Source organism: Odocoileus virginianus, chromosome 15 (genome assembly GCF_023699985.2).
Source record: "Odocoileus virginianus isolate 20LAN1187 ecotype Illinois chromosome 15, Ovbor_1.2, whole genome shotgun sequence".
In the NCBI taxonomy this organism is placed as follows: domain Eukaryota; kingdom Metazoa; phylum Chordata; class Mammalia; order Artiodactyla; family Cervidae; genus Odocoileus; species Odocoileus virginianus.
The window spans coordinates 54,239,199-54,266,097 of record NC_069688.1 but is presented as its reverse complement, the minus strand read 5'-3'; the positions used below and the strand labels follow the sequence as shown (position 1 = coordinate 54,266,097).

The following is a 26,899-nucleotide window of genomic DNA, read 5'->3' as shown; positions in this document are numbered from 1 at the left end:
GATATCATCACACCAAACACCTTATCAACATGGCTCCTTCCTGCACTCGGACCTGTTCCTTTATCTGCCACACTCTCTTACATGTGCACGTACACACACATGCTTACACAGGCACTGAAACTTATGGCATGCTTCTCTTCCTCAATGCAAATAAACACATTCTCTTGTTAGACTGGATGGCTCAAAACTTTTTGTTGACATTTTAAAGGAAATTATCAAAAGTATATCACATTAATCTCCAGATGAATATTTTATTATAAAACAAAAAAAATACACCTAAATACAGAGTAAAGCTACTTATTATTTATTTACTTCTGGGCAAGATAAAGGTATGAGAGTACAACACAGGTCAAATAAAGTAGTGTAAAGTTGTCGCTGAGCCATGAACGATGCTGGGATTCTTGGCCTCCCAGAGGACAGGAATTCAATCCAGGGCCAGTGACGAGGCTTGATCGCTCAGAGGTTTTGTGTAATAAAATTTTACTAAAGTATAAAAGAGATAGAGAAGGCTTCTGACATAGACATCAGAAGGGGGCAGAAAGAGTGCCCCCTGCTAGCCTTTAGCCAGAGATTATATAGCTTCTAGCAGTCTGCTAATTAGAGAGAGGAAATGTCTCAAAACTCAGAGACTGGTACCAGGCCCCTCACCCACAACATGCATTCTGAGATAACATTGGCACAAGGTGAGTTGTCCTGGGCAAATAAATGATGGACAGGAATCTTGAAGAAAGGCAGGTTTTCAAGCAAATATAGTCTTATTAACATAGCTTAAGAGAACATTTGCATGAGTAAAACATACTGGTTTGTCAAGTCTGAATCTTATTAGGTGGAACCGACTTGAAGACAGAGTCTAGGGTAAATACACAGTTCATTAACACAGCTTAAGACAAACATTTCCATAAGAAAAATGGTACTGGTTAGCTCAAGGTTTGAGAAAAGTTAAGTTCAGGTGGAACCAGGTGTCCTCATGGCAACACAGAACTTTAAAAGAAACCTCTTTTTAAATCTGTATAGAGAAGAGGAAAAAATCTAACACTAGCCACTTAAGAGAGAGAAAAAATATCTGACACTTGCAGCCTTCCTTGGCCTTCCTGCCTGTTACCCTCTCAGTAGCTACCTGACTTGCCCTGGTGGCTCAGCGGGTAAAGAACTCGCCTGCCAATGCAGGAGACTCAAGAGACTCAGGTTCGATCCCTGGGTCGGGAAGATCACCTGAGAAAGAAATGGCCATCTTGTTCTAGTATTCTTGTCTGGGAAATCCCATGGACAGAGGAGCCTGGCAGGCTACAGTTTATGGGCTTGCAAAGAGTCTGACACAACTGAGCACATGCACACAGATTTTTCATTTCTAGGCAAGATAAAGGTCCGAGAGTACAACACAGTTCAAATAAAGTAACTACCTGGCTTGATAAAAAATAGACATTTGCTGGGACTTTCCTGGTGGTCCAGTGGTCAAGAATCCATGCAATGCAGGAGACTCAGGCTTGATCCCTGATCCAGAAACTAAGAGCTCCCATGTTGCCAAGCAACTAAGCCCGTGTACCACAACGACCGAGCCAGCACTAGGGCTCTACAACTAGATAAACAAATGGGTTTGTTACATACTGTGTTTCAATAAAACTTTATTAAAAAAAATAAGATACTTGAAGGTAGTAGAAAATTATTATAAATATTGAAAACAAATGGGCAACACATCTTGAAAGTTTTATAGACTTTGCATTTAAAAATTATAATTGATTACAAGCTACACTCTTCTACACTGACAGTAAAATAGCTGTGTTTTGGCTAATAAGTTACAACTGGTACTAGTCTACTCATTTGTATATAAGTATATACTTTCTACATTTTAGATTAAAAATTATACAATATTAAAAAGCTTATAAAGTAAATTGCCAACAAAAATATGAACTCATTTACACATTTCTGACATTGGGGAATTAATTATTATAACTATTATGTTACAGACTTCTAAACATGGGCAATATATCTAAGTTACAGAATAGTTATAATGAAATAATAAAAGCAAAAAATTCAAATTCATAATTTAGTAAATCTGCTCATTTAAACTTAAAAAAAAACCACCATTATGACTAAATGGGCCAGATTCCATGAGGTCCTGAATGTGTGGATCTTGCTGCTCTGCTATTTTTTTAAATAGGCTATGCAACCCAGATTCTCCTATGTTTCTGATAAAATTTTAGCAGATAAAAAACTTTTATTGAAAGATAAGATCTATAAGCATGTTAGGGGAAGCACACTGATTGAAACCGCCCACCCTGGCCAGGCACCATAGTAACCATTTGCATGAGTTGTTTTATGACAGGAGATACTGATAAGGAATACAGAACTAATAAGCCACCACCAGCTGGAAGAGTTCGGGAAAGGTCGAGAGGAGACACTGCCTGTCCGTCCACTTCCCAGAATCCCTCTTGCTAGCATCCATCTTGGCTGAGTGATGTGTGTGCCACCAGGAAAGACTCTGAATTAGAATGATTGGCCAAAGACCACCCAGAAACTAATCCCGTCACCATAAAACCCAAGACTGCGAGCCACGCGGCAGAGCAGTTCTCCTGGGTTCCCTTACCCTCTTGCTCTCCACCCGGGTGCCCTTCCCAATTAAATCTCTTGCTTTGTCAGCACATGTGTCTCCTCGGACAATTCATTTCCGAGTGTTAGACAAGAGCCCAGTTCCGGGCCCTGGAAGGGGTCCCCCTTTCTGCAACAAGCATATCCTCAATATAAAAATGTGAGCATTTGCCAGTGAGATGTATCCTATTAGAATACTAGGCTTACTAGAGCAAGTTATACACATCTGCAGAAGTGTCACGGTTAGGAGGATTGCAATGACCAGATCTTTATTTGCCTGAGTAAAATGGCTGGAACAGATTCAGGATAAGACTAAACAGATCGTAACTATGTTTGGTTACTCCCTTTAAGCAAGCCTTGTGTCACATATCTGAACTGCATAACAGACACATGCGGTGAAGAGCATCTGGCAAACTGGAATCTCTTGATGAGGCTGGGAGGTGATTTTGAGGTAACCGCTTTTCCAAATGTGCTGCTTTGTAGGGTTCCTCAAGTCTTAGTCATATTATGGAGCCCAACAGGTTACCTGCTAGTTCAGCTATGCTTTATTTCTGTTTTCATGTAGTTATCTAATAAACAGCATGTCAACCTGATCCTACCAGAAAAATCAACAGGCTGCCTGAGAAAATACCTTACTTGCTGTTCTCTTTACTTAATGGAGTTTTAGGGCATTAAAGGCAAGAAGGTACTTTGAAAATCCAGCAATGATCTGTATCAGGATTTTTCCTTGTAGTTTTAGGTGCATCAAAAAAATCTTTTTTATATAGAAATGAATATTTGCTAAAATACAAAACTAGATACCTTATGATATCTAAATGAACAAAAGGAGGAGAAATAAGTTAAAACTGGTAATATATACTTATTATTGTGCATAGAATTGCTTTGAATTTGTGAAGTAAGATCAGATACAGGCAGTTTTTACCTACAATTCACCCATACACTTCAAAAACCCTTTAATCGGTCACTGACTATACGGATTCTGACGTGTCTAGATTATGATCTTTGCTAACAACAGATCTGACCAGGGCAGGTGATGTGTACCCGGTCAGTGACCCCTCAGGCCAGCCTTATCCTCTTTAACTGCTATAATGAGGAATACTCATGCCAAATGTATCAGCAGTCAGCAGTACGGCACCTACGACTGAACGGCTATATATCTGTATGAAACTCCAGGAGACAGTCTAGCAAAGAAGTATTTGGATGACCTGTTACCTTACTAAGTGAAATGCTCATATATCAAAAAGGAATAATTCCAATATGTTAAAGCACATTATCTTCCCAAGTCCATTTAGTCCTTGAAAATTTGTACAGCCATTAAAAGAAATTTTGTCTTTTCCAAAGAGCATGATACCATGCACCTTTACCTAACACTGTGGCGATTAATAGAGACTGCTCCCATGGACGCATCTGTCTGAATGTGGAAAGTCTGCATCCTTAGTGTTTGCCACAAACCCAGCGGAGCTGATGATCGGTCTGAAGGTCAGTCAGCTCTTCAACAGTCCGCCAGCTGCACTGGCAAGCGTATGCTCGTGTTCCTTTCTTCTTTACCAGCTTTGTTTTTAATTTGTGGAATTCTGGCATATTGTTCCTGTTGGTAAAACAAGAAGGTTTTAGTATAATAGCTTTGTTCAGTGCCTAATGACTTAAAAAAAGAAAAAAAGAAATTCTCATTGCTTTATTTTCCAATCTTTACAACATCCAAACACTAAACTACTCGGTGTTTTCACATGCAAAACAGAAGATACACTTTGGTGTTCTCTTTCTGAGGGTTTCAATATTTTAAAATGGTAATCCTCTAGGTCTGTTTATTAGGGCTGCTGTAGAACACAGTGACGTAAAGAGCTGAAGAATCACTGATTTGTCCTATCTGAGACAACATAATGTAAGAACACAGTGGAAAAGATGGTGGTTCATCTCTAACCTCAAACACTCACCCGTGCCATATTTTAAAAGCCTGCACATGGAGGGCATGTAAGAGGCATACAGGTAACAGGCTTCTGATATGTTAACTATGACAATTTTTCATTAATAGAGAAAAAGTGCTTGTTATTTCTATGTGTTGAATTCATATTGTATCTCATTTGTTTCAATTTGTTCTTATTCACTTATAGTATCAGAAAAAAAAAATGCCTATCCTGAAGTAAATGTCAATAATTTTAACATAATTGAGTCATTGGGCAGAACTCATGAAAAATGATAACCATCTGACTTGGTGCTGTGATAAAAAAGACTACAGAAGTTAAATTTAATTCATAGAAATTAACAGAAAATCAACTATGATTTTCATAGTTCATGTACTGAATTTATGTAACTATTTCATGGCGAAAAAAGATGAAAAAATTCAAAGTGGAATGATAAAAAATATATAGTAAAAATGATGAAACACAGTACAAGTATTAAAAAAAAAAAAGACAGTGCTGTTATTTGATGTTACTGCAACGGAAAGCAGGATACAAAGTGCCCTCTGGTGGCCAGTGGGCACCACAGTCAGTACTGCACAAAATTCAGGCACAATTTTGACACTAATAAAAACCTGAGAGATTTTTCAAGGCCAAGGGTCTGACTTCAGGAAACTGAGACTTTGACCAGCTGAATGACTCAGCTAAGGTTACAGTGAGATAAGGGAAGAAATGAATAAGCTTTATGGGAAAGAGAATAGCATAACAAAACTAAATATGTTTAATTAAAACTAAATGGCTAAGTGAAGAAGTGTCCTTTATTCAATCTGTATATTTTGACAGACTTAACATCTGACACTTGATTAGATTGAATCCTTACAGATTTCAAGAACAGGAATCAAGAAAGCCAAGGAACTAATTAATTATTAATTAATACATTTCAAGTAGTGCATTATTTTTAAAAGCTTAGAAAGAAAATATTATTTTCCATAAAGGAAATACGATTTAATAGAAAAATAAGAGCATTTTACTTAGCTATTATGGCAGGATGGTCAAGTATAGCTTACACTTCTTTTTAGAAAGTTCTAAAACTTGTCAAAGCTAGGCTACACTTACTGCCCTCACTTGTAAGATAAGGACAATGAAACAACTAAATGGGTTTTTGCTGTATAACCAACATGCAGACTGGTACCACTAACAACAAATGGCTCCCAATGTCCTGCTGGGCATTTGGGGATACTCCTAGAACTTTTACCTTGCCTTCGGTCATCACCTACTTCTGGTTTCTCCAGTGATCATTTCCTGCCCTCCTCAAGTGTTTCATCTCCCCTCTATTTCTCTACTTTCAAGCGGATCACATCTTCATTCACAAAATCAGGCAATGAGATGTGAAAAGGCTTCCATTTCCTAGCTTCCCCCCCCCGAAACACATCAGCATATGACCACCTTCTACCCAGGCACAGAGGAGGCCTCTTCCTACTCACGGCTCACTTGCCGCACTCTGCACCCCAAAGCCTCCAGGACCTTGCTACTCACATAACCTCCCCTTCCAATGTCTTCCCTCCCCTCCACAATATAAACATCAAAGCATCTCCTATCTTAACTAAATGAGCCTTTAACTCTGCATTGGAAGCATATAACAGGCTTCCAAGTCACCTTTCTGGGTAACATCTTCCAGTCTCATGGTTCTGACTACCACTGTACAGAGACATTTCCTATCTGAGCTTCAGAGTCACAGGTTCATCAGCTCCCATAACGAATGTATAGACTCCTCCTTCAAAACTGTTCTTAGATTCTATCAATGGACTGTATCATGGCCCATGTTAGTAAACCAAGACAGAAATCTAGGACCCATCCTGGCTAACATTTGTCTCTCATCTTCCACAGTCAGGATTACTAAATATATACTTCATAAATATATTACTAAGTCTAAAATAGCTCTTGAATCCATCTCTAGTCTACCCTCCCCATTGTCATAACTCAGATCATTTCCTTCCCACTGGATTACCACAATATATGTCACTAATTCCTGTGATTCTAAACTGGTCTGGTTCCCATAAATAGTGAGCAATCTTTTATAAATTCAAATATTCAGATCTCTCCCTTGATTAAAAACCTTCAGTGGTTATCCACTGCCTAAAAAATGAAGTCCAAATTCCTCAGCACTACTACCGTGCTCTTTTTTTGATCTCTTGCTCCTACTTCACCTCTTGCCAAGTTCTGCTCTTATAGCCAAAACTCCACACAGTCCAAATTGCTTGGAAGTTGCCAAACACGCCATGCAGCTTCACCTGTGTCTTTAAAAATATCTCTTAAAAGAACACCAGTGTCCATCTGGCTTGCCAGGCAAACTCCTGGTTATCCTTCAAGGCTCTGAGGCTTTTTCTGACACTACAGGGTGGAATGCATCCACCATGCCCTGTGAAATTCCTCTTTTACATTTATCACGTGATGTTCTAACAGTGTCTCTCCTTCTCAAAACTGAGTGTAGCGTGAGAGCAGATACTGTGTCCTATTCATCTTGTGAGCCTGGTATTTAACAACGCTACAGATTAGGTCCTAAAGAAAACCTGATAAAAAGAAATGCTAGTAAGCGCTACAAAATGTCATATTGATGATCTATATCCTGATGGGGATTCATAGCCTCTCCTTTATTTGTTCCATTCTCTTACCTCTCAAACATATTCCCAAGCATCCCGAGGCCTGAGACGGTACTTTCTACTGATTTCAGTAACTACTCATTACTCTTAAACACTGTATTCAGTATGCTGTGTAAGAATAAATCACAATAAACATTATCTATTTTTAATAGTGTAATGAATCTTATAGCTCTCACTATCTAGAAGCCTGTAGTTTTTAAAAACCAGGCTGCTCATAGCTATGGGCTTCCTAGGTGGCGCTCGTGGCAAAGAACCTGCCTGTCGATGCAGGAGATACAAGAAATGTGGGTCTGATCCCTGGCTTGGGACGATCTCCTGGAGTAAGAAATGGCCAACTTGCTGCAGCATTCTTGCCTGGAGAATTCTATGGACAGAGGAGCCTGGCGGGCTACAGTCTATGGGGTCGCAAAGAGTAGGACATGACTGAGCGAGTAAGCACAACAACAAACAGATCTACAGTAAACCAACTGTGACTGCCCTTGAAAACTCGGAGACACTAAGTTCCTCAAGTACAACTAAATCACCAATAAGCTTCCTTTATGCCTGTGCTCAGTGATGGTTTGATGGTATATGCATTCTATTATACTAGTTTTACAAAAATTGATGGTTTATCTTAGTGAAATATGTGGACTATTACCCAGGTATTGCATCAACTAGAAGAGAGTATATAGCAGAGGGCTTAGATAAGTCAGAAAAGATGAATATGAAATTAAAAGCTAACTTTTCAAAAAATGGGATTAAAAAGTGGACTAACACAAACCCAGGTCAGGAGTAAGGGCTCCTGACTTGGATTTAGGGATTGCACTAGGCTTTTTTGGGGTTGGGGACCATGAAATCTTCCAAATTGTAATTTTTCTAAGTACATATCTGAGTTTTTCTTTGCGTATATGGAGGGGATTCAAAGTTTTCACAAGATTTCCAGAACACTTCTTGATGTGAAAAGTTTAAAAACTCTTACATTAACACTAGAGGAGACTCCTATAGATTTATAAGAGAACAGCTACCAGAAAGGTGTGAAGAAAGCCTTTCACCCGTTTCCTATGCTACAGAAGAGTGCTGCAATAATTCTGATTACTTGTATCTGAAAATATAGTCTTCGTTTAGCAGGTTTGGCACCCAAACCCAAACATTTTAGGCACCCAAAATGCATGATATATGTACTTTACTATTCTTTAACCCTTAATGTTTATTTGAGAATGTGAAGGTATAGCTCAAATATATTTTTATAACTTAAAAACATTAGGCATTCAGTAAGTATTATAAAAACATGAGTAAGACATTATTTCAACCACAAGGAGGGAAGCAGACATATACCATCCAAGAGTTTTTCAACCTTTTATTACAGTTAAGTACTGTAACAGGTACAAAGTGCTGTGGACACATGAAAAAGGATGAGTTTAATTCCAAGTTGAGAGAGTGGTAAGGGAACCATGGAAAATGAGCAATGAATTGTACCGAGGGACACGTAGGGTTTAGGTAGATAAAGTGGTGGGAAGGTACCTCAAGAGGCGGAGAGTTTATACAAAGTCACAGGGAATGGAAGCACTGAGTACTCTGATGTACCTATAACCTAGTAAAGGTGAAAACTGTATGGTGGAAAGACGAACAAAGCTGGGTGACAGGCAGATGGGGACTGAATTGTGGAGGGTCTCATACGCCATGCTAAAGAATTTGGACTTTATTCTGTAAGCAGAGGGGTTTGGGGCAAGAGAATGGCATGCTCAGAGTTATGCTTTAATTCTCAGCAAGTGAAGGGTGGTCTGGAAGAAGAGATTATACTCAGGAAAAATAGTGAGGCTACTTCTGAACTCTTGTCCAGAAGTAACATGTCCTTAATTAGGCTGATAGCACAGATGGAAAGGAGATGATACAAGAAATATCAAAGAGTGCAGATCACACAATCTGGCCAAGGCCACCAAGAGGCATCATAGCACAATAAGAAATATAAAGTTGCATTAAGTACATTTTTCACAGGGTGAAGTTTTTAGAAACATACCTGAAGAACAGGTAATCACACGATTTGTCCCACCTACAGTCATCGTAGCTTTCTACCCAGAAATCACAGGCTGTACAACGCAGATGGTCACATGCTCTGTTCAGAGAAAAATAACTGTACATTAGAAATGATTGGTAAGTTTAAATTTGACAATTGGGACCTCCCTGGTGGTCCAGTGGCTAAGACTCCATGCTCCCAATACAGGGGGCCCAGGTTCAATCTCTGGTCAGCCCACGTGCTGCAGCTAAGACCTGGTACAGCCAAATAAATAAATAAAATACTTTAAAAATGTGAAAATCTGCTGATTTATTCATAGACTATATCACACATTACAGATTACTGAGTAAACAACAGAAACATAAAGATGAATCTGATTATAAATTTTTATACTAATGGACTGATTACCTATTTGAATTTTTAGGTTAAATTTCTGCATAAACCTACCTATTTTACTAAGATCTTACATACTTATACACATATATATTTATAAAGAAAAAAACTGATTTATAGGTCTTTTAGTTTTTAAATTGCACCTGAGGGAGATCGTCACTTAAGTTAACTTTTTAAGTGTTTCCTTTCCTAATGAAAATTTCAGGATACCTCTATCACAGAATGGCCATAATGTATTGAAATGAATCTGTTTTTCCTGTAAGTGCTGGGACAATATCTTATTTGCTTCTGTTTCCCCACTACTTTGCATTATTCATTCATTCACTTAAAAAATATTCACTGAAAGCCTACTATGTGCTGGTGAGATTCTGTCCTCATATAGCTTAGATTCTAATTCGAGAATAAACAATACTTACAATAACTAAATTATATACTATGTTAGATGATAAAAATGCTTTAAATAAAACAAAAAGTAGAGTCGAGTCAATGAAACTGGAAGCACTGGGAGGAAGTGTGCTGCAATTTTAAATGCAGCGGTCTGCACAGGCTTCACTGAGGAGGTGTGTCTACTATAAGCAGTCTCTTTAGATGAAGTGGCGTTGTAAAGGCAGTGGGATTAAGAGAAGGTCATATTGAAGAAAAGAGGGAAAAGGGCAGGCTTGTATGTTGATGGCAGAGATGCGGTAAAGGGCCAAACGCTGCCGATGAAAGAGGACAGAACTGCTAAAATGGTACTTAGCACAGACAGTCAGTGACAACCTGAGGGACTGAAATGCCAAGCAAACCTCCAAATTCATGTGCTATACGGTAACTTCAGGAGTAAAGTGATAACATACAATAAGAATTATGAATTGCTGCTGCAAACAATTTGACTTGTATAGTAATTGTGATTTACTTAAGAAATCTCCACTGTCTGAAGTATTTTAAAATTAGAATCAATATAGATATATTTGATCATCTAAAAATTACAAGGAAATAATGGTTTTCTAAGATACCAAAAACAAAGTGAAAAGACCAGTGATAGAGTGAAAGAAAACATCTTCAACACATTATCAAATACTTATACTGACAAAGACTGCTTAAAGATGACAACAATGAAAAAAAAACCTAAAATATACTTTCACTTATACAGGTAGCATAGATGAGTGGTTAAGAGTGTAGACAGGATTGCCTAGGTTCAAATGCTGATTCCCCAGCTGTGTAATTATAGTCAAGTAACTTAACTTCTCTGTGACTCAGTTTCCCTATCTGTTAAATGGTGATAGTAATAATTACACACTCACAATTAGCAGGAGCTAACTAAGCTAATATTGATACAGTGCTTATAACAGTCTTGACACATAGCATTTCTTAAAAAGTTAAAATACTACATAAAGAATTAAAATTTAAGGCAACTATGGAATATATATCTAAACCAATTATGTTAGCAAAAATTAGCACTTTCAGACATTTCTGGTGGGTATGTGAACTTATAACCTTTTAGGAAAAATCTTAGTATAATTTTAAAGTTAAAATTAAACCTAGCTGTTGTGCCAGCAAGCCCATTTTGGGGAATCTACAAATAAAAGTACCAGAATATAGGCATATATCTCAAGAATTTCTACACAGTATTGTTGAAATGGCAGAAAAACAGGATATCACCTGGATAGCTACCCAGGAGGGAAAAGATTGAATAACATTTATACCATGGAATATCAGGCAGTTGATAGAGATAATTACATTTACTTATTGACCTAAAGGTGTACAAAACTAGGTGCAGAGTAACATATACAGCATGATCCTGTTTTTGTAAAAACCACTGCCCAGATTTTCTTGTACAGGTGTTTAAAAGTTTATAAGGACATTTTGCTGTTGTTCAGTCACTGTGTCCTGTCTGACTCTTTGTGACCCCACGGATTGCAGTGAGCCAGGTCCCCGTCCTTTACCATCTCTCAGAATTTGCTCAAACTCATGTCCATTGAGTCAGTGATGCCATCTAACTATCTCATCCTCTGTCACCCCCTTCTCCTCCTGCCCTCAATCTTTCCCAGCATCAGGGTCTTTTCTAATGAGTTGGCTCAGGTGGCCAAGGTATTAAAGCTTCAGTTTCAGAATCAGTCCTTCCAATGAATAGTTGGGGTTGATTTTCTTTACAATTGACTGGTTTGATCTCCTTGCTGTCCAAGGGACTCTCAAGAGTCTTCTCCAGCATTACAGTTGGAAAGCATCAATTTTTCAGCACTCAGCCTTCTTTATGGTCCAATTTTCACATCTGTATGTGACTACTGGAAAGACCATAGCTTTGATTATACGGACTTCTGTTGGCAAAGGGATGTCTCTGATTTTAACATGCTGTCTAGGTTTGGAAGGAGATTGTTATCTTTCTCCTTATACACTTTGACTTTTTTTTTTTTCCCCCAATAAACATACAATACTTCTACATTTAAAAAATAAAATCCATCATTATATTTTTTTCACTTGTTTCCCTCTAAAATCAGATATGTCAACTTCAAAATTGCAAATATATTTTGCCTGAAAGTTTGACAATACTTTATATTTCTAAATATTTCTAAAAATATTAGTTACAACAATAACTACACATTTAAAATCTATACAAGCTTGAAAAACAATTCCATATTTTCTTTTGAACTTTTAGAAATCTATGAAATTGAATCTGTACATATGGAAATTCAACATACTTATATTTGTACACATCTGAACTTGGATTTTGAATGTACAGGTCAGGAAAATGCAAAATGATGGTTCCCAAAGCTGCTGTAACTGGCTTTCTTATGCATATGTAGTTTATTACATGACTGCACAGAGTGTTAACTTTAATGCCTTAATACATACGTGCAATTTGCCTGAATTACTGCTGTTGTGGGAACTATAATTTAGAATTTCCTGACATTTTGTATGTGTAAAATTTCAACCATAATGTTAAATACAGCTTTTTAATTTAAAATTTAGTAGTTTATTCAAATCTATTCACACTACCACATTTTCCTACAAACACTGTCCTCTGAGAAACATAAAACTAACTTGCAGCTAAGAAATCATTCTGCTGCTACGATTCACTCTATTAGATCATAATTAGTACCAGTCTATGGAATAGTCCAGTCTTGCAAGTAGTTTAAAAACTGAGCAGAGTAAAATTCAGTCTGGCTTGAAGACGCCGCTTTGGTTTTCTCTATACCTTATCAACGCCACCACGCTTTGCTTCCCACCACTCTTTCTCCTTTCCACCAGCTGGGTAAAAGACTCCAATCTTTACATTCTAAAATCATTCAGGATTACTCTTGAACCTGAGCTTTATTTAAAATTAAACAGATATAACACACGAAAAATAGGTAGAGCAGACCTTCCTTTATACTCTCAGTATGTAAATCGGTGCTTATTTTCAGAGCTTAAATATATTTTTCTTTCCTGACTATATATAAAAGAATATCTAACATAAAGTCATGGTTCCAATTAAAGATAACTGTCAGGTCTTTCCTCTAAAATGTGAGAAAATACAAACAAGAAGGTGTCACCAATGGCTTTGTCCTTTTATCTGGCTAGTAAGTAAAATCTGTGTTGTTGTAAAGATGTTAGTGGTGGGAATGTCCAAAACACAGCCCAATATAGCCTTCTGCACAGACTCTGTGGTTCTCAGTCAGATCTACACAGTGCACGGGGGAGTCTTGCTGTTTGGGCAGCTGGAAAATAACAACAGTTACAGTAGCAGAAGTGCTTCCGTCTTGCATACATTATATAATCAACTGGTATACCAGAAAGCATAATGGACTAGGAATCAAGTTACACAGTTGAGTCCTCGCCTTGGGCAAGGAACAGCACTTGGGAGTCATTTTTGACAACTTTCTCTCTGACCTCCAATAGCCATTCAATCACCGAATTCTGTCATTTCTATATTCTAAGTACCTCAAGTGAGACCCCTTTTTGCTACAGCCACTGCCAGCACTTAGGTCACTGTGGCCATCATTGTCTCCTTCCTGGACCACTGCTAACTACAGTTTGTTGACTGGTCTTTCAGTGTTCCCTCCTGTCTTGTCCTTCCAAGTTCCAATCCATATTCTATTCTAGAACAAAAATTTCTTTAGAAATGCAAATATGATTATGTCACCTCTATTTGCTTAAAAAAACATAAACAAAAACAACAAAACTAACAACCCAAAGGATTTCACTGCTCTAGGACTTAGGTTTCTAAAATCCTCCTCAGGGCCCCAAACCAAACATCCCTTGACTACCTCTCCATCTCCTTCCAGAGCCACTCTTTCCCCCACTCACCACACTCCAGCTCACCTGGCTGCTTCCTTCCTCCAAAACCTCTGGCTTCTCAAGCTCAGGGATCACCTAACATGGTGTGTCCTCATTTAACATGGTGATGCCAATGGTCCCCTCTTTGCTTATATCCTACTTATCATACCATAGTCTGATTAAATATTATTTGCTTAGGAAAGCATTCCCTAACCTTTCATATTAGTTAGAATGCCAATTATCTATGTGTATAGTATCCTTATCTGTTACATTATGTATTATGTAGAAATCACATAGTTATTTGTAGAATTATTCTTTTTTTATTTGTAGAATTAAAGTCTCTTTCCTTATCTAGACTGAAAGCTCATTGAGGGAAGGGAAGTGGCCATTTATTTGTTCGCCATAAGGTGTTCACTTAAAATCTAGGACTTAGCAAGCACTTGATGAATTAGTACCTGTCTAATGAAAATAACACCAGTGCCTCAATTTCCTCATTTATAAAGTGGGGTTAAAAATTCTTGCTCTATCTGCATCTTGTTTTTTTCCTGTGAAGCAGATGAACCAATACACGTATACAAAAAAAGTGCTCTGGATAGATAAAAGTACTTCACACATAAAAGGTTTTACATGAACATGAATATGTACGTGATTATCTTTCTGTGTGTGCTGATCTGTGTCATGAAGAGGGTGGTCAATGATTAATATCTTTGTGATGGGTGAGGAAGATCTGCAAATATAAACACTTACCTGTGCATATAAATGCAAATTGTATGTCTTTTCCATTCTAGTCAGGGAATAAATGTAAAAATACTCAGAGGCAGAAAAGTGTTAAGTGGAAAGTATTAATAGAAGCATAACAAGTGTTCTACTGGAATTAAAGTATCTGACTAGGCTTCACCTGGAGGTAAAAGAACTGAAAAAAGAGGAGGAAGAACAAGGACAACAATTTAGTAAAGCAAACAATGAGTTTAGAGTTAACATGAGACAGATGTCAGCTCTCATTTTCCTTCTGAACAGGGGAGAGGTGCTCAAGACAGTATGGGAGGGATCTTTTCTGTAACGCTCTATGTGGGTGAGACTACAGGAGACAGAAGTGGATAGTAACTAGGAGACCTTCGCTGTACAGTTCACGGGTGACTTGAGAGAAGCCTGGATCCAAGGCAGAGTGGTCTGGCAATGGCTGAGACAGTCCAATTGGGCTGACACAGGTAAGTTGGGATCGATAGCAACCAGATGGAATTCTTCTCTAAGTGCAGTTTGAGTCTCTAATTCTTTGTATAGACAGTCTTCAATGCAGGATGAGTCAGGTGCTATCCGCGCTTACGTACCAGCAAGCATCATTCCCGTGGGCTGCTGCAGCCTGTCCACGGCCTGGTCTTCCTGGTCTAGGCTGCCCCAGATCCTCAGTTTCCCTCTGGTCCCACAGCCCTTTTTTCTGGGCCTCCAAGGTCTAGGCCAGCTGCACCCTCCAACATTGTCTTTTTGGATCCAACTTTAATTACTTAATACAATGATTATCTCTCCTGAAGTGTGATTGTGTAGTCATATAGTGTAGTCTTTCATTTCTTAAAAAATTACCAGAAAATGAAAAAGTGTTTTAGAAATAATTAGACAAAACATAATAATTTAGTTAAGTAGGCTTCTGTAAAAGTAGAACCAAATTAACCAGGACAGTAAAATGAGTTGCTGAACTACTTAATAACAAACAACACAAGGAGACAACCTAGACGTCTACTGACAGATGAATGGATAAAGATGTGGCCCATACACACAATGGGCTTCCCTGGTGGCTGAGACGGCAAAGCGTCTGCCTACAGTGCAGGAGCCCCGGGTTCGAACCCTGGGTCAGGAAGATCCCCTGGAGAAGGAAATGGCAACCCACTCTAGTACTCTTGCCTGTAAAATAACATGGACAGAGAAGCCTGGAAGGCTACAGTCCACAGGGTCGAAAAGAGTCAGACATGACTGAGCAACTTCACTTCACTTCATATATACACAATGGAATACTACTCAGCCATAATAAAAAATGAAATAATGCCATTTGCAGTCACATGGATGGGTCCAGAGATTATTATACTAAATAAAGTAAGTTAGAAAGAGAAAAACAAATACTGTATGATATCACTTATATGTGGAATCTAAAATATGACACAAATGAACTTATCTACATAACAGAAATAGACTCATAGACAAGAGAACAGACTTGTGGATGTTAAGGAGAGGGGGTAGGGGGGAGATGGCTTGGGAATCTGGGACTAGCAGACACAAACTATTATATATAAAATGAATAAACAACAAGGTACTACTGTTGTATAGCACAGGGAACTATATCCAGTATTCCGTGATAAACCATAATAGAAAAGCATATGAAAAAGAATGTATATATATGTATAATTGAATCACTTTGCTAGACGGGAGAAATTAACATTGTAAACAACCATACTTCAATAAAAAAAAGATTCACCAAACACCAGTCTGTTTCCCCACTTTACGACAACTGACAGTGGTGTAGGCCGGGAGTCTGAGGCTGTGGGGGCTTGGGACAGGCGGCACCGTGACTGTAAGACCGCCCTAAAAGAGGTCCTGAGTGAGACACTGGGTAAAAGGCGGGCTGGGGAAGAGATGACAAAAGGAGGGTTTCTGCTTCTGAAATATGTAAAACCAAGAGACTATGCTTAAGAACTCTTTGGGTACTCCAGACCCGCAGCTTCTCATGCTGCTTGGCCAAGGCAGGGTGCGTAACACATCACATAGTACATGGCCGCACTGTCCACCTGTCTACTCACTGGCTTCTGTGCCTGGAGGGAACCGGGCAAAGCAGAAGCTCAGCTCCTGGTGTCCTGTGGAAACCGAGCTGGGATGGAAGTGACGCAGGCACTTCAAGTGATCTTAGAGAAGGTGTCAACACAGTGAACAATGCATACCCAACACCACAGCTTTCACAGGTATCACCTACGAATAATATACATTTCGGTAAAGTGTTCTCAGACTGGCTAACAAAATACACCTCTTATGATGAAACAGGCTCATGCCAAGATGATAAGAACTATGTTTTAACAGGATATCAATTTGGAAAAACCTAATTAATGTATAATGTATTTCTGACATCTTACCTCCGTGAAGTATTTGTCCCAATCCCACATGGAACAGTGCTTCCACCAATGTACACTGGGCTGCAGCTAGACATGTTCAACAGAGGGGAGAAAAATAAAACCAAAACATAAAAGAAGCACGAGAAGTTAATTTAGCCTCACTGACTCTATATTCTTGAAATCAAATTGTATATTTTCCTGAGCAAGTCAACTATTACAAGGAAGAGGTATTCGTTGCAGGGTCAGTGCTTTATTGTATAAAACCTGTACATTCAGGACTACTCAAAGAGTTAAAATGAGTCAGAGAAAAATGTGTTTGCCAAATAATGTAAGGGACAAAGTAAATATTGAAGAGCATAACAGCACATTAATTCTGAGAAACTGTTCACACTTTTTTTTACACAGCAGAAAATTATTTACAACAGCAATAACCTCCCATTCAAGTTCCTTTGCGCTAAGGAGTCACAGACCATAAGAGCACCAAAAATGCTGCTATTCGGTCTTTTTCCTGAAAACTAACCAGTGCTTTGTTGCTCAGTGTTGTTAAATAGTAACAAAATCTACTAGACCATGCTTAGCAGTTTGCTGAGGCAATCCCGACTTACCTTTTATCAAGGCCTTGAATGGAAGCTCTGACAGATGTGTTACCTGAAGATTTAGATTTTAATTTCTGTTAAAAAAAAAAACAAAATAATAAAAGACCAGAGGTAACTTAGAGAATTGTAACATGAAAACTAATATTTGTTATTTTATAATAAAAGTATTTAAAAATGGCTTAAATAAAAATTTCCTTAGATTTTAAAGTTTCAGAAATAAAAACAATGATCAAAACCTTGTAAAAGCAAAGGGGAAGCAGACCTCTCTGAGGAATTCACAAATTACTATGCTAACGTTTAGTCCAGAAAATTGACATACTGCCATTATTAGCATGCTAAGATTTAGAGTCACTTTATAACTCTTCAGTTAACACTAGAGTTCAATGATTTAATATGAAGGATATGCTATTTAAAACTTCATCATGGAAAAATGCAATTGAGGAAGAAAATCTCAGACTCATTTTAAAGGCTGTGAATGGTACTCACCTGAACTAAAAATAAATTAACCAAACTCCTGGGTAACTTCAGGAATATTAGTTTTGATCAAACAGAATGGTATCAACCATTCAATGAAAATGTAGAGTCACCTAGTCACAACCACACAGTAGTTCCTCTATGGTTACACAACATCATCATTAGCAAGCACTTATTAAGTGTTAACTGGTATAAGGTACCAAACAACATAAGCCAACCACATACTAGGACCACCACCAAGGAAAGGAAATGAGAAGGAGAAAAGGCAATTTAAACTATGCAGAGACACGCCATCATTTTACCTAGTAGGTGAGGAAATTTAATGGAGGCAAAATACTTTGTTTTACTATTTTCTCTTAACTCTTCTATTTGTTAAATAAAACTGATGTTAAACAGAACTGGAAACATTTTTAGTGCATATCTGAAAAATACTATTGTGCCCGAGTCTCTGTTTGTCTTTGGAAGCATGCTCCATGTGCCATCCTGGCTCCTGTTTATGACTCAAAGCTGGCACACTGGGACATCTGCAGCTGTTTCTGAGCTTTCTTGGGTGAGTCTGAAAATGGTTAATGAACAAAATAACTGGCAAATAACATAATACTGTAAGTCAACTATACTTTAACTGAAAAAAAAAAAGAAAGAAAAACACAACACAATGGGTGAGCAATGGGGGAGGGAGTATTGTTCTCAGGAGCATGATCTGGCCTCTTAGGACAAGCTGGGCACGGACTGGCAATTCACACACTTCTTTTCTCATCCAATCAATGTTTGACATCAATCTGCTTTTCTCCAGAAGTTTAACTTGGGTTGCTTTTTCTTCTGCAGGTTGGAAAACTGAATATAATAACTAACTTCAAAAAGGGAGCATACGAGGACTTCCCTGGTGGTCCAGTGGCTAAGACTCCAAGCTCCCAATGCAAGGGGCATGGGGTCAACCCCTCGCTGGGGAACTAAGATTCTGCATACTGCAACGTGCAGCCAAATAAATAAATAAATAAAATCTGTTTCCTCACCCTCAAAAAAAAAGGGAGCATACAGAAGAAATGTATAAAAGTGTATTTCTTCATGATTATAAAAGCTACTTTTGTTTCAGATTATCTTCTCTAGTATTTCTTTAGAAAAGTATTTCTTTCTCTTTCTGAAATGCCTTGATCTGAAGATATATATAGCTCCTGGCAGTTCAGTGGTACTTTCACTACTTTGGCCTGGGTTCAACTCCCAGTGGGGGAACTAAAATCCTGCAAGCCATGCAGCATGTCCAAAAAATAAAAAATACAGAGGAGTAACTCTGGCAAAATGTTAAGGTATGTTCAGTATGAGTAGTAAATATACAGGTGGCTGTTACGTTATTTTACAAGCTTTTATAAAGTTGTCATAGATGCACAAGTATTTAAAAAATTAAATTACCAACTAACTCATTAGTTCAGGGATGAGAGCAACGGCAAAGCATCTGAGATGCTAAGCACACTCCTATAATGAAAGCTGATTTTGACCTTTTAGAAAAGTGCTCTTAAGAGTCTACAAATAAATACAAGTAATCAACTTCATCTGCAAGTTGCGTTTTGTTCAATGGCTTTTCTAATTTATCATTCTTGACAAGAAATAAACAGCAAAACACACACAGTTTCTAATATTTTTTTCTTGTATAAATCTAAGTGGAATAATTTCTTTAAACAATTTTACTTCTCATAATTCAGGAATATAGATACTTGTAAATTCTATAAGCTTTCAGATTATTTTAAACATGTCTTGAGATAATGAAAGAATTGCTATTACCTTTATGACACTTTACTTACAAAGCATTTTTTGTTCAAGTGGGGCTCTTCAAATATTTCATTAATAAGACTGTCAAGATCATCTTCTTCTTCAAATGTTTCTGCTGATCTGAAAAAACAAACAGCAACAAAAAAACCAAAAAAACATTTGAAGCTTAAGTGCAGACAAAGTCAGCCAAGTATCCAAAGAATTTTGTTTCAATAAAGTCCATTGTTAGAGTTGATACCAAAAGGACAAATGTGATGTTATTATTTTCATACTATGGGCATAGCCCAAGTTTCTTGAGAAAAAGATGTAGTTTGTTGGGTACAAATTCACATGTGTACTTTTACACACTTAAAAAATAACATTTAAAGCCATATGATATATATAAGAGAAAGGTAGGTATCTACTTTTCCAAATTACATTAACCACTTATTAAAGAATAAAAAATATGTATAAGTAGAACCTGAGAATTATAAACAAAGATAATTTCCATATGTCTAATTTTCCCCTAAGGATTCCATTGTAAGTCAAATAATAGTCTCTTTAGTACAGGAGCCAAAGGTTATATAACCAAATGATCAATTACAAACCCACACAGAAAAGTGTTAGTTGCTTGACAGAGTACCTCAACGACCTCTTTATCTTCTACAGGTAAAGCCATCACAGGATTACTGACAAACTGTTACTGCATGGGACTTCTATTTAACAGCTAACATTTACTCAGTTCAGTTCAGTTCATTTGCTCAGTCATGTCTGACTCTTTGCAACCCCATGAATTGCAGCAGGCCAGGCCTCCCTGTCCATCACCAACTCCGGGAGTCCACCCAAACCCATGTCAATCGAGACGGTGATGCCATCCAACCATCTCGTCCTCTGTTGTCCCCTTCTCCTCCTGCCCTCAATCTTTCCCGGCATCAGGGTCTTTTCCAATGAGTCAGCTCTTCGCATGAGGTGGCCAAAGGATTGGAGTTTCAGCTTCAACATCAGTCCTTCCAATGAACACCCAGGACTGATCTCCTTTAGCATGGACTGGATCTCCTTGCAGTCCAAGGGACTCTCAAGAGTCTTCTCCAACACCACAGTTCAAAAGCATCAATTCTTCGGCGCTCAGCTTTCTTCACAACTCTCACATCCATACATGACCACTGGAAAAACCATAGCCTTGACTAAACAGACCTTTGTTGGCAAAGTAATGTCTCTGCTTTTTAATATGCTGTCTAGGTTGGTCATAACTTTCCTTCCAAGGAGTAAGCATCTTTTAATTTCATGGCTGCAGTCACCATCTGCAGTGATTTTGGAGACCAAAAAAATAAAGTCAGCCACCGTTTCCTCATCTATTTGCCATGAAGTGACGGGACTAGATGCCATGATCTTAGTTTTCTGAATGTTAAGCTTTAAGCTAACTTTTTCACTCCTCTTTCACTTTCATTAAGAGGCTCTTTAGTTCTTCACTTTCTGCCATAAGGGTGGTGTGATCTGCATATCTGAGGTTATTGATATTTCTCCCGGCAATCTTGATTCCAGCTTGTGCTTCTTCCAGCCCAGCGTTTCTCATGATGTACTCTGCATAGAAGTTATGCACGTTACTGAATGTTACTGAATACACAGATGAAGAGATTAAAAAACTTGCACAAGATCATATAAATAGTGTGAGGAGAGGCTTGGAATTGAATCTAGGGCAGTTTAAGATATCTAGTCAAGGCTATGGTTTTTCCGGTGGTCATGTATGGACGTGAGAGTTGCACTATAAAGAAAGCTGAGTGCTGAAGAATTGATACTTCTGAACTGTGGTGTTGGAGAAGACTCTTGACAGTCCCTCGGACTGCAAGGAGATCCAACCAGTCCATCCTAAAGGAGATCAGTCCTGGGTGTTCATTGGGAGGACTGATGTTGAAGCTGAAACTCCAATCCTTTGGCCACCTCACGCGACGAGCTGACTCATTGGAAAAGACCCTGATGCTGGGAGGGGCTGGGGGCAGGAGGAGAAGGGGACGACAGAGGACGAGATGGTTGGATGGCATCACTGACTCAATGGCATGGGTTTGGGTGGACTCCAGGAGTTGGTGATGGACAGGGAGGCCTGGCGTGTTGCAGTTCATGGGGATGCAAAGAGTCGGACACGAGTGAGCGACTGAACTGAACCGTAAAGGAGAAGAACTCTCTTCAGAGTTGCTATTGTACAGATGCTATACATCATTATTACTTTGTAACTTCACTGGATCATATTTATTTTAAAAGACAGGCTTTTCAGTCTAACTCTGTTTGTAGAAACGTATTTTCTCTGAAATTCTTAACATCAGGACTATAGTCCTTCTCTGATACTACTCGTGCTGTGCTGTGCTTAGTCACTCAGTTGTGATCCCACAAAGGGTCTGACTCTTTGTGACCCCATGGATTGTAGCCTGTCAGGCTCCTCTGTCCATGGGGATTCTCCAGGCAAGAATACAGGAGTGGGTTGCCATGCCCTCCTCCAGGGGAATATTCCCAACCCAGGGAGTGAATCCAGGTCTCCCAAACTGCAGGCGGATTCTCCTACCAGTTGAGCTACCAGGGAAGCTCCTGATGCTGCTTAGAGTGTGATACTTAACCTGACATAAGAGAATGCAGAGGCTGCTGTCTAATACTGCAGGACTAACTCCGTCTCTGTTCACTCTTTTTCAGTTTTTCCCTTTCTAACTTTTACCTTTATTATCTTCCACTCTACACTTCCTTCATAGCTCAGTTGGTAAAGAATCTGCCTGCAATGCAGGAGACCTGGGTTCAATTGCTGGGTTGGGAAGATCCCCTGGAGAAGGCAATGGCAACCCACTCCAGTACTCTTGCCTGGAGAATCCCATGGACAGAGGAGCCTGGTGGGCCACGGGCCACAGTCCACAGGGTTGCAAAGAGTCAGACACGACTCGGTGACTAAACCACCACCATACTGGTTTCTTGCCAAGGATGCTCTGCTCTTCAGAGAAGCACTCCAAAAACCCTCTCGAAGCTGCCACCCTCTCTGATCACTCCTCCATTATTCTACCTCCCTGCAGTATTAATATACTGGGTTCAGCATCAGCCGGTGGCCTGGCTGAGGGCTCCTCCAGCTTAGAAATGCCGACGTTTGGGCCAGTCACCCCCTGATGTGTGTCATGGGGGGGGGACAAGCTGCAGGGTGTTTTACAGCGTCCCTGACTTCTACCCACTAGATGCCAGCAGCACGCCCTTTCCCAGCTGTGACAATCAAAGATGCCAAGACGACGTCGAACGCCCCGCGAGTGGGAAAGGCACCAATAGTCGAGAGCTATCCACCTAGTTTAAATGAAGCTTATGGAATTTAAGCTTAAATTAAACTTCCATAAGCTGCTGTGGAAAAACCCAAAAGAACTTTTTGGTCAACCCAATATTTAATCTCTCTGAATCTCCTGCGATGCAGGAGACCACGGTTCAATTTCTGGGTTGGGAATTTCCCCTGGAGAAGGGATAGCCTATCCATGCCACTACTGTTGGGCTCCCCTGGTGGCTCAGCCGGTAAAGAATCTGCCTGCAATGTGGGAGACCTGGGTTCCATCCTTGGGTTGGGAAGATGCCCTGGAGGAGGACATGGCAACCTACTCCAGTATTCTTGCCTGGAGAATCTTCGAGGAGAGGAGCCTAGTGGGCTACAGTCCACGGGGTCTCAAAGAGTCAGACACGACTCGGTGACTAAGCACGCAGAACTTCAGACATTTTGTATGTAACAAGCAGATCTAGACAACTATTTTAAACTTCTTCCAGGTGTAATATTCTGTCTCTGGCCTCTATATCCCTCAACTACAATGAAGCTCCTTTTTTGCTGCCAAAGTCTCTACTACCCAAATCATTACATTCAATGGCCTTTCTCAGTAACAATCCTTTTTAATCTTTCAGAAGCACCTGATATTTGGGTACCAATTCCTTCAATTTTTATTATGATAGCAGGTTGCTAAAATGTCCCTGAGAAATTCTCTACTTTGGTTTTCAGGATGTTCTCTCTGGATTCCCCTCTCCTGCAGTTTCACAATTTCAAGAACCAGATGCATTCAAATGTTACCAGTCTACTACTCTGTTAGGGGTTCAAACTACCAGCTTACATTAAGATTCTGGTCTGTTAGATCACCAGCCCAGGTTGGGTGCATGAGACAAGTGCTCGGGCCTGGTGCACTGGGAAGACCCAGAGGGATCGGGTGGAGAGGGAGGTGGGAGGGGGGACCGGGATGGGGAATACATGTAAATCCATGGCTAATTCATTTCAATGTATGACAAAAACCACTGCAATGATGTAAAGTAATTAGCCTCCAACTAATAAAAATAAATGGAAAAAAAATTAAAAAAAAAAAAAAAAAAAAAAGATTCTGGTTTGTTATTAGATCACACAATTTTGTGATGTCTATGCTTGCCTATGTTTTCCTATAGAAGTGGGAAAAAAAGATGCCATCATTTCAGTGAGAAAGCATATAAATTTTAAAGGATGGTATAATATTGTTTGGTTTTTTGATGCTACAATACAATAATCTTTATCAAACGTTAATAAATAGCTATTGATTCTCTGATTTTGCTTCTTATATTGAATTCTGATTTAAAACATAGTTTCTGTCAAAAATAAAATATTCTACATAATATAGACAATTTGAGTTTAACACTTGAACCACAATTAAATGTGAAAGGTATACAAAAAAGCTTATATCTAGGTGTACAATGTCCTGGTAGACTTGGAAATATGAACTTGAGCAAGTAACTATTTTTCTAAATGTAAAATGAGTGCAATAATAGCATTCACTTCATAGGGATTTGGAAATTAAGTGAAACAACACACATAAGGCTCTTAGTATATAGAAATGATTCAATAAATGCTGGTTATTATTATAGCTATTATCTAGGAGGTTATGATATTATCTGTAAATATTCCCCATATGTATCATCCTGAACCACATTATTCTTATTGCAGTTCAACTTACATCAGTCTTTTTTTGTTTAAAACTAATAATATATTTCCCTTTATCATTTTGAAGTCTCCATCAAATTGCTATGTTCTGTTTATATTAGTAGCTGTCCCTGATATCCAGATATGGCACAGTCATGTATTAGTTGCAGAGTTATCATTTTAAAGACACAGTTTCAGTATTTTAGCTCTTTTATGAAAGAGATACAGGCTAAATCACTATACAATTGGCAGGTAGTCTCCTATTAATAAATTCATATTTTAAGTAGGTTCCTAACTTTCTTGTATCAACTTTGGCTCAGGACAAAATGTTAATGTTTGACATTATATGCTGCATTTATATTTAAGTTTAGCATCATTGTTGGCGCTTTCTGTGCAATTTACCTATATAACTATACTGCCAAATGAAAAGTTTTAACATGTGAATAACAGTAGTACTGGCTTGCTACAGCTTCTGTAAATGTATTACTGAAGAATTTGATTTAGTATGGTGGGATGGGGTGCTAGGATTACAGATGGATTTTACAGAGAGGCATAAAAGGACCTGTGCTTGGAAAGGATCTGTCCACCTTACTAATCCTTACCATTTTCAGCAGCCAGTTCCAAGTCATCCTATTCTCTGTGCTAGTTCTCCTAAGATGAATAGGTTCTGGAAGGCTCTTTGATAAATTCTCTCCACCCTCAAAGGAGTGAATAAAAAGAACAAAGAAACTGTAAGGTAACACTGTTGTAGGACAGGAATGGTAGATCTGCTGGAAATCAGTACAGAAGGATGTCCAGCCTTCAAGATAACAATATACAAATTAATGAGAGTGATATTTGCATATACAGTCAAGTGAGCATTAGCCCATTCAAAGCAGTCATTTTAGTTGGCTCAACATTTATTTCTTAGAATGCTGCCCAGCACTCAACTAATTTTTAGAACTTCCGTTTCTGAACTTTAGACTCTTTCCAACGTTTTTATTGTGTGGGTGAGTTTAAACAAACATATGTCATTAGAGGTAAATCTAGTAAATTGGGTAGCAATGGTGCTGGGTTCTGGGAAATCACAGAGGCACACAAGAACAAAACAAAACCCACAGATGCAACCATAAATGAACAAGACTGATTCTCTTGGTTTTTTCCAAAGCTGCCTCGGTCTAATTCCACAAGAGTTTCCAAGAGATTCAAACAAGAGTTATTGCAGAGCCTCCCAAGTGATCACTTTGAAGGCCTATACTCACTCTGGCAAAAAGGGAATTGAGGGGAAGTGGAGATAAGAAGAAAGTCATTGCTATTTAATAATTACACAGGAAAAAAAAAAAAGATTGACAAATATGAAAGATGCTTTTTTGGATCAAAAACCAAGACTTTAAGAAATTGCCCCAAATTTCAATTTGAATGCCTGAGATCCTCTGGGACCCTTGGTTGGGGCCCTGGGTAGAAAGACAGTGGTGGGATTAATAGGGTGTGACCAATAACTAAACCTTTTATCCTAAATCCAACCTCATTTAATTCTGAGCTTCAAAGGGAAAAACAACAACAACAACTAATGATGGACTAGAATGCAAACGTTTTCTCCAGCAACTGGCCCAAGAATTGTTCTGCCTGGGGAATGGGGTCCCCGCATCTGAAAAGGGGACGAGAATCACTCACGAAGACGGAGGCCCGGGTCACCGTGAACCCCTCGCGGTTCGAAAGCAGGGGCCTAAGCTGCACCCTCTCTGCCCCACTGGCAGCCCCGGGGAAGTGTCCGGGTGGAACAGACCTGGGGAAGCCGTGGGCTCTCAGAGGCGGGGCCGGCTCGGGGGCGGAGTCGGGCCTCGGGGAGAGATGCTAGGATCCTCGAGGACGAGGCGCAGGAGTATGTGCAGCCCGGAGGAGTGAGGAACTGAGGGTCTGGGCCCGAACACGGAGAGGAGCTGGAGGTCGCGGGTGGGGGTGGGGGTACGTTTCTTTCGGTCTGGCGGCGGAGGGGTGGCCTTAGGGCCTGGAGCAGGCTTCACCACAACAACCCGCCCCTCCCGCCTGTTAACCTGAGATTCTCTTTCGCCTCGGCTCGGTTCTGGTCGTTGCCGAAGAAGCCGCCGCCGCCGCCTCTGGGCGACTCGACCGTACCCAGTCTCAGTGGGTCTGGTCGGCAAAACTTGGACTCCACCTCATCCAAGAGCTCGTCTAGGTCCTCCGCCATCTTGTATTCTCACGTCTTGCTCCCGGGTCGCTCTGGCACCGGGTGGTTTCCAGGGGCAACGCGGGGGGGGGGGGCAACCCCCTCTCGGGGCGCGTGCCCCGTCG

General features: G+C 39.4%; 1 protein-coding gene across 1 annotated transcript; it reads right to left on the bottom strand.

Moving 5' to 3' along the window:
- Window positions 1–281: 281 nt before the first annotated feature.
- Window positions 282–26,854, bottom strand: CFAP418 (cilia and flagella associated protein 418). Its single transcript, XM_020882084.2, has 6 exons — window positions 26,641–26,854; window positions 19,725–19,812; window positions 17,464–17,528; window positions 16,880–16,945; window positions 9,141–9,236; window positions 282–4,174 (listed from the first exon to the last, which is right to left on the bottom strand). Exons 1-6 carry the CDS (start codon window positions 26,793–26,795, stop codon window positions 4,021–4,023), a joined length of 624 nt encoding a protein of 207 aa, XP_020737743.2. The 5' UTR covers window positions 26,796–26,854; the 3' UTR covers window positions 282–4,020.
- Between the last annotated feature and the right edge of the window lie 45 nt (window positions 26,855–26,899).